The 13,601-nt window shown below is 40.4% G+C and overlaps 1 protein-coding gene across 6 annotated transcripts in view; it reads left to right on the top strand.

Moving 5' to 3' along the window:
• FLT1 (fms related receptor tyrosine kinase 1) overlaps positions 1-13,601 on the top strand; it is a 196,101-nt gene that overhangs the window by 25,726 nt on the left and 156,774 nt on the right. For all 6 annotated transcript variants that reach the window (XR_013407803.1, XR_013407805.1, XR_013407804.1 and 3 more), the window contains exons 2-3: positions 2,234-2,330; positions 2,721-2,947. Coding sequence is in view for 2 of the 6 variants with exons in the window: in XM_001117928.5 (XP_001117928.4) it covers positions 2,234-2,330; positions 2,721-2,947 (324 nt within the window). In the remaining 4 variants the exon portion in view is untranslated. The remainder of the gene's footprint in view (positions 1-2,233; positions 2,331-2,720; positions 2,948-13,601) is intronic.

Here is a 13,601-nt window from a genome sequence, read left to right as displayed (position 1 = left end):
CATTTCCACTCATGAGGAGCCTGAGGAGCAGCAAATGAAGTGATGCCAAGGCCATGCAGTCAGTAGGTGGAAAAGCTAAGCCTCGGATGCAGATCTTCTAACTGAATCCAGCTTTCTTTGAGATAGTCAAACCCAAGAGAAACGCTGGAGAGCACTGCTGGGCATAACCAGGGTATTTGACACACGTATCTCATCTCACAGATCTGTGTGACCTAATGGTAAAGCCTGCATGACCATTCACTTCAAGCTTCTACCTTTGCTTCCCCTGTTTAAACTGATTTTTTAAAGTAAAACTATGTCCCGAGATTGATGCCAAATACTAAGTTTTCCTCCCTCCAAGAATCTCTTTCTTCTCTCCTGCTAACTTCTATTCCCGCCTAAGGAACGCTAATCCTGGGCCCCTCATCCCCTGCCTTTCAGAGGCATTGCAGCTGCCTGGGAAGACGGGAGGAGGAGGAGGCTGGTGAAGAAGAGGGAGAAGGAGAAGAGAGAGTGAGGGATGAGGGGAGGAGGGAGGTGAGAGAGATCCTTACTGATAGTATTCTGATTGGTCAATAAGAGCTTCAAGGGAGGCTCAGCCTCTGTAGCACCTATAGTTCAAAAAATCATGAGGCTGTCTGTTAGGCTGTTCTTGCATTGCTGTAAAGAAGTATCTGAGGCTTGGTAATTTATTAAGAGGTATAATTGACTCACAGTTCTCCAGGCTGTACAAGCATGGTGCTAGCATCTGCTCGCCTTCTGGTGAGGCCTCAGGGAGCCCTCACTCATGTCAAAGGCAAAACAGGAGCAGGTGTATCACACGGTGACGGGAGAAACAAGAGAAGTGGGCAGGTGCCACACACTTTTAAATAATCAGATCTAAACGACAGCACCATGCCATGCATGAGGGATCCACCCCATGACCCAAACACCTCCCACCAGGCCGCACCTCCAGCACTGAGGATTATAATTCAACATCAGAACTGGAGGGTCAGATCCAAGCTATATCAGGCTGGGACTGTGAGAAATGGAAGGTCAGAGATTTCAAGGTCATCTAGTCCAATCTCTTTTTTACAGATAAGAGAGCTGAGATCTGGAAAGAGAGATGACTTGTCTAGGGTGACATAACTAGTCACTAAAATGGATATCATTATTGCATCATGCAGAGATGTGTAGATTTTAAAGCACTTTCACCACCTCACTTCATTGCCTCACAACAGTCCTCTGTGAGATGTTTGTCGAATGTCACGTAAGCGTGCAAACAGTTCCCTTTTGACTGTACCACTATAGAGGGAACTCACAGATTATGTAAGACAAACCAAATGGCTTCTAAAACTGATTTTGATTCTAAAGTTAGTTTTCCAAATGAGGAAACTGGTTCAGAAAGGGAAATGATTGACCAAAAATATCATTGCTCAACTAATGATTGCACTAAGTCCAGAGCCCAGGAAAATTTCTGTACTTTTTATTCAGAAAAAAAGATGAGACAGGCCTACAGGACTAAATGAGCCACACTGGAAAAAGTTCAGTATTGAAAATATATTTTGGCTGGGCGCGGTGGCTCAAGCCTGTAATCCCAGCACTTTGGGAGGCCGAGACGGGCGGATCACGAGGTCAGGAGATCGAGACCATCCTGGCTAACCCGGTGAAACCCCGTCTCTACAAAAAATCCAAAAAAAACTAGCCAGGTGAGGCGGCGGGCGCCTGTAGTCCCAGCTACTCGGGAGGCTGAGGCAGGAGAATGGCGTAAACCCAGGAGGCGGAGCTTGCAGTGAGCTGAGATCCGGCCACTGCACTCCAGCCCTCCAGCCCGGGCGACTGAGCAAGACTCTGTCTCAAAAAAAAAAAAAAAAAAGAAAAAGAAAATATATTTTGGATGACACTGACATTTATTCTTGAAAGTTTTTACTAAGTTATTAGATATATGAATATCATAACAAGTTATATATTCTAATATAATTGCATTGAACCTATATGAATCCATTAACATTCTACATAAATAGGCTTTTGGATGTTATTTAGGTCATTTGGTATAAAAGGATATATAATATTTATGAGCAAGGGTAGAGCTAGAAAAAAATTGTGAGTTAAGAGAAATTTGTATTAGTGTATCTTTTGCTTATAAATTAAAGATGCAAGTACATTAAATATGTAAATAAATTAAAAATGGAAAAACTCACCTTTATGGAAAGATAACTAAAAAGAGGTTAGAAGGCAACTTATAAATAACACATTTTAAAAATTTGTTTTTCAGGATCTAGTTCAGGTTCAAAATTAAAAGGTCCTGAACTGAGTTTAAAAGGCACCCAGCACGTCACGCAAGCAGGCCAGACACTGCATCTCCAATGCAGGTAAGTGACTGTGTTGGTTTGGGAATAATCTAGTCGCCATGCCTAAGGCATAATCATTCCCTGGCAGAGTAAAAAGGTAGGGACCTCAGTGATCTCCTGTGATCTGCAAAGTGCAAACCATACCCTCCAGCTTCCCATGAAAGGGGATTCATGGGGAAGGGAGAGCATTACTCACTCAGGGAAATGGGGGAAGGGATGCCCAGATAGTTCTGCATCTTCATTCTGAGTATTGTTCTGCAGCTTTTCTGAATGTGTTGCTTTCCCGTAAAGAGGAAGATGACTACACTTAAGAGAGGACTTCCACTTCCTAATAAAATGAATACTTAGGAACTGGTGCTGAGCCCAGGGCCCAGCCATAAATACGTTTTGTTTTCTTATCTGTGATTGCAGGGGGGAAGCAGCCCATCAATGGTCTTTGCCTGAAACGGTGAGTAAGGAAAGCAAAAGGCTAAGCATAACTAAATCTGCCTGTGGAAGAAATGGCAAACAATTCTGCAGTACTTTGACCTTGAATGCAGCTCAAGCAAACCACACTGGCTTCTACAGCTGCAAATATCTAGCTGTACCTACTTCAAAGAAGAAGGAAACAGAATCTGCAATCTATATATTTATTAGTGGTAAGACTTCCATTTTCTACATTCTGTTTGCTGTTGCTTTGCAATGAGTCATAAATCTACCCTGGTCCATTGGAAGGATTGCTTTCCTAGTGAGTGTGAAAGAAACAGGTTAGGAAAGAGATTCCATCCTAGTTGTAGACACTTTCATGAATGTCAATTTTAACCAGAATTGTCAAGGCCTGGTCAGTCATTTGTGTGCTCCACAAAGAGAGAGACTGGTCTGTATAGGTGACCTCTGTACCCACAGCTCCTAGCACAGTATGTGGCCCACAGTTGGATGAATAAGTGAATAAAAGGATTTTAGTTCTATTCCTTAGTGATTGAGAAGCCCAAAATAGAATACATGATTTTTGTCATTTAACACAGCTGCATTCTCTTATATGTTGGAACTGTAAAATACTGTTGTTTCTACTAAATTAATAAACACAATGTTGCTGTTATCTTGAGTGTTATTTAACTGGTTCCAATGGACAATGTTGTATTATTTCATGTTCACTGAGGAACTACTACAATGACATGAGAACTGGCACTGACCAGGATACAGTGCAAAGGGTAAAAATGAATCATGTTTGATTCATTCTTTATGGTACTCGTAAAAAAAACATTTTCATTCATTCATAATTTTTATGATACTGTTTTTTCTTCCTTCGAGAATGAACAAATGAAGTAACATTCAAAGGGAAGAAATGCAAAATCTTTTAAGAAGTAGAAACTCACAGTAAAATCGGAACCCTGAGAAAGAATAATAAAAATGGCCTGTCACTTTCTTCTTCCTTGTTTAGTTCCAGTCAATTTTCACATCTTGAGGGGATTAAAGAAAAAGGCACACACACACAAACAAGGCTGTAGAGAACACGAAGCACACAAACAAGGCTGTAGAGAACACGAAGCAATATTAGTAGGCATTTCAGACACAGAATCAGGTTTAAAAAAAAACAAAAACAAAAGAAAACAACCAACCATCAACTTCAATAGCTAAATATACATTGTGGGTCTACCTTCTGGTGAGTTCAAGAACTGGGTCTTTGCATTGGAGGTAGTACAATAGAATTAATGTTTTAGTGAGGTAGTTTTTTTGTTTTTTTGTTTGCTTGTTTTGTTTTGTTTTGTTTGAGATGGAGTCTAGCTCTCTCACCCAGGCTGGAGTGCAATGGCACGATCTCAGCTCACTACAACCTCCCCCTCCCAGGTTCAAGCAATTCTCCTGCCTCAGCCTCCCGAGTAGCTAGGATTACGGGAGTCTGCCACCACTCCCGGCTAATTTTTTTATTTTTAGTAGAGACGGGGTTTCACCATGTTGGTCAGGCTGGTCTCGAACTCCTGACCTCAGGTGATCCACCTGCCTCAGCTTCCCAAAGTGTTGGGATTACAGGCATGAGCTACTACTGCACCTGGCCATGAGATTTTTTTTAATTTGTAAAATAAGGCAACTAGACAGTGTTTTCCCTGAGCATAACATGTACATATCCAGATTCAGGATTAGTCTTAGGAGACAGCAGAACAGTTGCCTGTTATTGACAGTAACCTCTTTGTAGCTGCCATCAGCCTGATTTTGACTGAGCCACTTTCATGTCCCCAATCCTCCAAATTCTGTTTTGACATTTTGCACTTGGTCAGCGGGTAGATAACTGTAAGGGACTAACCATCCAAGCAGTTTGCCATCAAGGGATGCAGTCAGCTCACTTCCACGTAGGAGTGGGAGGTAGGCCGGGGACCTTTGCTTGGGGAAGTCATCCCGCTTCTAAAGCAGGGATGAAAAGATGGCAGGCAGGAATAAGGAAGGGTGGAGAAGGTGCAGCATTAACAGCAGAGACTTTCAGAGAGGTACTTTTGCAGCTGAGGGGGAAAGAAAACATGCTTGATAGTGGTGGAAAAAGCCATATACTCAGCCATCTGTTCCCTTTCTCTAATTCCACATAGCATATTGTGTTCTTTCCGACATTTGTGGAGAAAGGAAAACACTGCAGTGAGTCACAGACTGCCCCTGTCTCTCTAGGGGAGAGGGAGAAAAATGTACCCATTCTAATATTTTCATAAAACTTTCTCCTATGGGTTTATCAGTCTGACTTGCAAATTAAACACTTAAATGAATAAAAAGAAAACTATCTCTTTTTGTTTTCTAATAAACAGTGTTCAGCTATTTTTACCTTTAACTCCTCAACTATTCAATAGACACCATGGCTTTATGGAGCCAGGAAGTACAAGCCTCTCCACTCAGTCCCCTACTATCACAAAGGAGAGACACTGCTACTTAGAATTAGTTCCATTTCAACTACACAACAGAGCAGATCTGGCAAACAATCATGACTTTGAGTGTCAAATTCATTGTTCATCTAAGCCCTGGGATGGCACAGTCCACGTCTGTCCTGGTTACTTTTATCCGCAATGTGCCTCCCTGGTAGAGAGCCTTGCACATAAACGAATGGATTAACAGGTGCTGTGTGGAATACCATGTTAAAATTGACATTGAGGATAAATTCCAGGCTTAGTGGGAAAAAGTGCCATGATTGATTATTGATGTCTCGTGTAAGACTGTGGGGGAGCAGTGGCCATTAGGTCATGTATTTATCGTGTCTGCCTTCCTGTAATAGTCCACAACCATTCGCAGAAAATTACAAGTTCCAATATCATAAAACACTTGCATAATTTGCTGGACATCAGGAAATTATCTATCACAAAGATTGTTTTTGGATAAGGAAGGATTGTGAAATGCATTGTATTTCATAGGTTATTATGGAATACACACATATATATACAAACATATAGTGTGAATATTATATGAGCTCATTGGAAAAATTGGTATGATAATATTATGAGACTACTATTTTTAAATAGCACTGATACTAAAAGATGTTGGAATCAATAATGGTAACCATAGAAGAGCCTTCTGAATCTTGTTTGCTAATTGATTTAATCAGCAAATATTTAGGGAACAGTTACTATGGGCCTGTAACTGTACTACTGTCAATAGTAACACCTATTTTGTTATTTGTTTCCTGGTAGGGTGATATTGGTCTCATAATCACACCTTGTTAAAGTCCAAGATAACTGTGATATAATCCATTAAACAATCATAACTTTTCCGCGGAGCCTAGTATTTTATATATCTCTCTTTTCATTATTTTGTTAACTCTCTCTCTGAGAAAATTTGATCTTCTGCTTCCATTGTTACTGAACACTTCCATGACAGGTTTATTTTAGTTCAGGAGCACAAAACTTATCTCTGATGACTCAGAGCATTGTCTCTGGCACTAATAAAACTCCAACCATTTCCTAATACACAGCTGTGATTATTCGCCAGATATTAGCTTGGTTATCATGTATTTATTATTGTTGAATATTTACTTTAGAATATGTTTGCGGGATTTCAGCCCCGATAAGCATCTGCAGATTATTGGGATTTCATTTTATTTTTCTCCGAGGATGAGTAACCGCATTTAGACACGTCTTTTGAAAAGGTAGATTTGTAGTCTAATAGCGTTTTAAGAAAAAGAATCAGGAGTGCAGCTCTGTCTACATATCATGAAATCCAGCATGCAAATTATGAACAAACTGTTACTTAGGCATTATTGACTGCCTGCTGCGTAACAGGCACCGTTCCCACCTGAGCACTGATTAGGATATAACCTCTAATATGTAATGCTCAGAAAAATCAATATCAGCACTTTATCATTCCAGCTTGTGTAAATCCACCAAACCTCTAGCATAATGTAGTAAATCAGTTTAAGCACCCAAGTAATTATATTTAACTACTTTACTTAATTACCAAATTATCTAGTAAATTTAAGTTTCCACCAATACAATAATTTCTTATATTTATTTATTTTCACTTAAACAAATGGTTTCATTTACTTTATGCCATTTAATCCTCACAACCATCCAATGAAGCATCATTCTCTTCATTTTACAAGCGAAGGACCAAGAATCCACTTCACATCAGGGCTCTGTGGGGAGTCATGGGAAAGTGCTAGCACTGGAATAAGGTGGTCAGCTTTTCCCTTCACATTCTCAGTGGCAGGAGGAGATCGGAAGGGGCAAGACTGAGGCAGGAAGACCAGATAGGGGCCTGCTCTGTGCATCAAAGCAGGTGGAAGGCGGTGTCCCGAGTTCACTTTGGTTGTGGTGGGGAAGGTGAGTTAATAGAATTGGGGGATTCATTGGCCTTGGTTATCAGAGGTTTAGTGGCTGAGGGAAAGGGGAATCAGTGTGACACTCAGAATCCTGGAAGGGGCCACTTGGTCCCACAGCCAGGTGGAGCTTTGCCACACTAAATTACATTGATGCAAAGGCACCATCATTATCATCATCCTCTCTGGATATACCCTTGGTATGGCTTTTGAATCATAATAGTGGAAAATATGGTATACATTTGTAAAAATTGCTTTCTTAAAAATGAATTGAATATAGCTACAAAATACCAGGTCATAAACAAAAAGTTGAAATGGAACTAATTACAAAGCACCTCCTAATTATAACAGAATACAATTCTTCTACCAATTTCTAGAAGAATATTAATGTTGGGGCTATTTAGGAGAACCTCATCCCCTTGGAGAGAAAAAGGAGCACTTTTGCACTTCTTTTCTGACACTCTGGTCTACACAGGAAATTGGCTCTAGGTCAGCCTTTTCTCACAGTTAGAAGATTTCATTGAAAATATTATTGTAATGTGTTAATTATGACTGTAAAGTAAGAAAACTGACCAGACAAGTTTTTTAATGGCATCTCCAAAGTGTTTAAGACTTGTCAATATCTTTAACTTAGTTAGCAAGACCTTAAACTCAGGGTGTTGAGCTCCCAACACCCCACACCGTGAGGTTAGTTTATCTCTCTCTCACTAGCCATAAGCTTCTAGGGTCTATTTAAGCATAATATCTCCTCTTGAAAAATTATAATCGAAAAGCAAAAATGATGGGGGTGGGTGGATCCCTTCTAGTTCATCCCTGTAAAAGAAACTCATCTCTTCTCTTCTGCTTCTCTTTACTTGATTGTTTTCCTCTCTGACTCTATTAAAGTCAATGGGTTGGAGCATTTTTACAACAAATTTTTCCACAGTTGATTTCCCCATATGCATAAAACTCATGAGATTTGCATAGCAGCATAATTTGAGGTAGAAACATTATCGGATGCATTGGGAATATAACTGAAAGCAGTAGAATTTCTAACAACTTAGATGTTCTGGGAAAGAATAATAATTATGCTTTTATATAAACGTGTTTAGTGGGGGGAAAATAAAAAGCTCTACCTGGCTATGAAACCTTGAGCGAGTAGAAATCCTACCAGTGCAGATATTCTGATTCTTTTTTTATTTTTATTTTTACTTTTATTTTTAATTTTTTTGAGACAGAGTCTTGCTGTCTCACCCAGGCTGGAGTGCAGTGGCGATTCTGAGGAGGATGCAGTGAACTCATTTGTACTGAACTTCAGTTTTCCTTAAGAGCTTTTACTTAATTATCTCTGAGAAAAAGAGAGTTGGTATTTCTTCCATGTTATATATGAGAAAACAGCCTCAATTACTTGCACGAGCTAGACAGCGCTCATACATTGAGAAGCCAGGATGAGGATCCAGCTAGGTTAGGGCTATTCCCTCTGCACTGGAGTTGTAGCTCTTGACATCAAACTATGAATGAGTTGTTGTTTTAATTGTTAAGAACATAGATTATATAGTTATTAAAAATTTTTAACCTCGAATTTAATTTTTTTCTTTTGAGGAAAAATTTACTAAGTTGAGCAGGGGCTTTTTAAAATGTGCCTCCAAATTCATTAATGGAATCAAATGAATGGGTTGCAACCTGCATTAAAAAAAAAAAAAAAAAAAACCTGGGAGCTGGGGCATCCACCTGTAGTCTCAGCTATTTAGGAGGCTGGGGCAAGAGGATCACTTGAGCCCAGGATTTGAGGCTGCAGTGAGCTGTGATTGCACCTGTGAATGGCCACTGTACTCCAGCCTGGACAACATAGTGAGACTCTGTCTCAAAACAGAAAAACCAACCCAGGATAGAAAAGAAAATATCCAAGTAAATTGCAAAGAGTAAGGGTAAGTGTTGTTTAGTAAAACTATTTTTGTTTCAATTTTATACACGCATATATCCATTTTACCTGCATAAATGTACGTGTGTGTGTGTGTGTGTGTTTAATGGGTCTGACATAAAATGTATTTCTTATTATGAAAGTTAGCATAATAAGTTTAAAAATTACCAGGATAGGCCATAGCTATTATTTAGGTAAGCAGTGCCAATTGTAAGCACTGTGATTTTTTTGGGGGGTGGGGGTGTGGAGGGGCACACCAGTACTGAAACAGAGGCCTGGAGAAAACGTGGCTGTGGAAAGAAGCCCTCTCCTTTAGCTGATCTGGGTCCACTGCTTTTGGTGGCTCTGTGCAATCCACTCATTACATTCCTGAACTGAGTTTTCCCACTCAGAGCCTCGGCCCAGGAGTTTCCACCGGCAGGAATCGGTCTGCAGATGTTGATTACATACCTACTCCACACAAGGCCCTGTTGTTTGTTCTATGGGAGACATAAAAAGCAAAGTCACAGAATCCTGTAATTGTGAAGTCCCTCAGTTACTTTCTAGGACCATGGCTCACAGATTTGTGAGTATTTTTTAAAGCACGAGTTTTATTTTTTAAAGAATAACTATTGTTCCGAAGTGGGTCTCTAAGGAGTGAAGAGGGCTCTGTTAATAGCCCCTAATGGGGAGCGCTATTCTTGTTCTGTGAGGCGTGGCTGTTGCTCCAACACTGCCTGCCTTTAGATCCCTTCCCAGAGCTGACACAATTTGGCACACACAGGAGGCTCAGCCAACACTGCCCAGCTGGGTGATGGTTGGGCAGATGGTGTTTGTTGCCCAATCTGCCAGACTGGTATGGCAAGTCCAATAAACATCTCCATGGAACCAGCAGGGACATCAACAGAGTAGCAATCTGCAGGCTTTATCGCCTAGCCTCGCTGCCTCCACTTTCCCCCTGTGGGGATCAGAAGGACCCTTGTAAGGTGGGAATGCACCAGGAATGTGGTCCCTTCATCCCCAGACCAAAAGGAGGTGTTCATGCTTTCATGCAGGTCAGCACTGTGATGGGCAGAGAGCAGCACATGGCTGAACAGATTGCCAAAGCTTCAAAAATATGTCAATGGAATCACTGTCATAATTTCATGAGATAAACTTTAAAGAGAAAGTATTGTTTCTATTCATCAAAATTCTCCTCCAAGGGAAAATAAGCAAAAACAGTTTACATTTTGCAGGAAGAAAACAAGAAAGCTCCCAAAATAAAGCCCAAACTCATAGCCACATTAGTTGGTTGAATTTTTTAGGCATAGATTTCTTAGGAAATCTATAACATTATCTAATGTTGCTTGGTTAATGTCTAGAGTCTTCTCTGGTTTTAAATTTCTGTTTTCCACATGGCCTCATTCTCTCTTCCCCCTGCCCATGCAAAGAGCTTCCCTCCCTTACTCATCTCACCTCTATCCCTAACATGTGGTTCCTTCCATGTATTTTCTGAAATGTGTGTTTCTTCTACCACTAATATTCCAGTAGGAACTGGTTTCCAAAGTTTTGATCAGGAATTGTCTAGGGTTCCTACCATAGAGTCACTTGAGTCCCTGCATTGCCAGGAGGCCACAAATGCAGACAGGTTGGGTGATGGATCCTGTTTTTCCTCTCACATCCCTACTGGATGCATTTGCTCAGGAGACTGGTGAATATGTTGGGGTGAACAAAGGTGGGACTCTCAGTCTCTGGATGACATGTCTGGAAACCCAAGTGAGATTCCTAGAATGGCAGCAACCTGAGACTGACGTGCATCTGCAGAATTGTCCTTCAAATTCTCTAAAGAACTCCTAGGAATTTTCCGGCCCATCTGCACACATCTTCATCAAAAACCTAGTACAAGGTCAAGTTTTGCTGGATTTATTTTTTCATTTTGATGAAGATGTGAAAGAGGGGAAACAGATATTTCTAGGTGTTAAAATACACACTGTTGATGTTGTTGTTTGCAATCGCAGATTTTTTCTTGGGAATTAGACCCCTCTACATCTTGACTGTGCACTCCCTCTAGGGCTGAAGTATGAAGGAGATTATTCATTCTATCTATCACTGGCAGACAGCTGATTAGGACCACATGGCGAGAGTTTAGAGAACAGTAACTTAACTCTTAACCATTTTCTTTTCCAGCTATGTGAAAATTGGATGGAAGACATTCTTGATATCTTTAAGCCCTGCCATGTCACATTTTCCTTCTAAAAACATTTCTGTCAATAAACACCAAGGGAGTTTGACTATAGAAGACCCTGACATGTGATTGGGACAGAAGCCACTCATGTTGGTAGACTTGTTGGCAGCCAGGAACACATGCATCTTCTCTCCTTGGCCTCTGCCCCAGACCATGTATTCTCCTAGGATGTCCTAGGAATTTCATCCTTATCACTTGGTGTGTGGACATGTAAAGTGTTCAGGCCATTCCCTCAGAGAGAAAACAATTTCTGGGGCTCTCTAAAATCCATACCAGAAAAAAATTTCACATGCCATCTCTCTAGAGCCACATTGCTAAGATTTACTAGCAACAATGCAGTTATACATCGTCAGGCATTTAGTAGAACTATATAAGTACTCAAAAAGAATCAGAATGAACATAGTCCTGAATAAGCTACTTGGACACAACTTAAGACTTTGAAAAGTTGATGACTGTGGTGGAATTATGAAATCTAAAGATGGACTGGGCGTGGTGGCCCACGCCTGTAATCCCAGTACTTTGGGAGGCTGAAGTGGGCAGATGACTTGGGGTCAGGAGTTCAAGATCAGCCTGACTGACATGGTGAAACCCCATCTCTACTAAAAGTACAAAAAAATTAGCTGGGTGTGGTGGCACATGTGTATAGTCCCAGCTACTCGGGAGGCTAAGGCAGGAGAATCGCTTGAACCTAGGAGGTGGAGGTTGCAGTGAGCCAAGATTGCGCCACTGCCCTCCAGCCTGGGTGACAGAGCAAGGCTCCGTCTCAAAAAAAAAAGAAAAGAAAAGAAAAGAAATCTAAAGATGGTAATGAAGTCCAAAGGCAATAAAACTGACCATATTCTCTCATTTTTTCCCCTACAATCAAGAAGTGCGAAAAACAATGGATCAAAACTTTATGGTTTTAAGGATTTTTAAAAATCTCCCTCAAGTGATCTTTTAAGAAAAATAAGCAAGGGACTTTTTCAGAAGAAATCCCCTTAAGCTGAAAAGGCTTTACGTTTCTGGCATTTCATAACTTTAACAATGATAATGAAATGCTTGCCTTGCTTGGAGATGAGGAGGTGATCTGTTTTTATCTTTATGGTCCTTCCAGTTCTAATATTCTACAGTTTTTCCTTTAACTATTTAAAATATTTGTTGTGTGTCATTTGATGTATTTTTGCTGAATTCTGTTGGCTAGCTGATTGTGTTGTTCAAAATAGGTAGCTTACTAAAGCAGTAAACACCCCTCCCTTCCTTCCTTCCTTCATCAAATATCAATTAATAAGCTACAGTTGAAACAACATGATCCAGGCTTCAGACTGGTTTCAAATCCCTGTTCGGATACTCACTAGTTCTTTGACTTTGGACAAATTACTTAATAAGGAGAATGGTTAACATTTAGGTGGATCTTAATCCATGCTGGGTGCCATCCTAAGCACTTTGCATTCGTTAACAGATTTTATCCTCACAACAATCCTGTGAAGTAGGGCTCTCATTTTAAAAATTAGATGTGTGTGCGTGTATGTGTGTGTGTATGATTTTTTTTTTTTTCCTAGAGCAGTTTCAGGTTGACAGCAAAATTGAAAGGAAGGTACAGAGATTTCCTAAATACCCCTTGTCCCCACATACGTAGTCTTCATTATCAACATTCCCCACCAGAGTGGCACTTTTGTTTCAGTTAATGAACCTACAGTGAGACATCATAATCACCCAAGTACAAAGTTTACATGAGGGTTCACCCTTGGTGTTGGACATTCTGTGGGTTTGGAGAAACATACAATGACATGTATCCACTTACAGTACCATACAGAGTATTTTCACTGCCTGAAAATCCTCTGTGCTCTACTAAGTCATCCTTTCCTTCATCCCAACCCCTGGCAAACACCTATCCTTATCTTCTTTTTTTTTTTTTTTTTTTCTGAAATAGCGTCTCATCCTGTTACCCAGGCTGGAGTGCAATGGTGCAATCTCACCTCACTGCAACCTCCACTTCCTGGGTTCAAATGGTTCTTCTGCCTCAGCCTCCCAAGTAGCTGGGATTACAGGTGCCCGCCAATACACCCAGCTAATTTTTGTATTTTTAGTAGAGACGGGGTTTCACCATGTTGGCCAGGCTGGTCTTGAGCTCCTGACCTCGTGATCCACCCGCCTCGGCCTCCCAAAGTGCTGAGATAATAGGTGTGAGCCACCGTGCCCAGCCGGCAAACACTTATCTTTCTTACTGTTTCCATAGTTTTGCCTTTTCCAGAATTCATGTAGTTGGAATTATACAGTATGTAGCCTTTTCAGATTGGCTTCTTTCATTTAGTAATATGCATTTAAAGTTCCTCTATGTCTTTCCATGGCTTAATATCTAATTTCTTTTTATTGCTGAATAATATTCCATCATATAAATATTTTTATCTTCATAGTTTATATATTTTTATATTCATTATATAATTA

Source organism: Macaca mulatta, chromosome 17 (genome assembly GCF_049350105.2).
Source record: "Macaca mulatta isolate MMU2019108-1 chromosome 17, T2T-MMU8v2.0, whole genome shotgun sequence".
NCBI classification, from domain to species: Eukaryota; Metazoa; Chordata; class Mammalia; order Primates; family Cercopithecidae; genus Macaca; species Macaca mulatta.
Note: the sequence above shows the minus strand (reverse complement) of the source record. Positions and strands in the feature narration are given on the sequence as shown.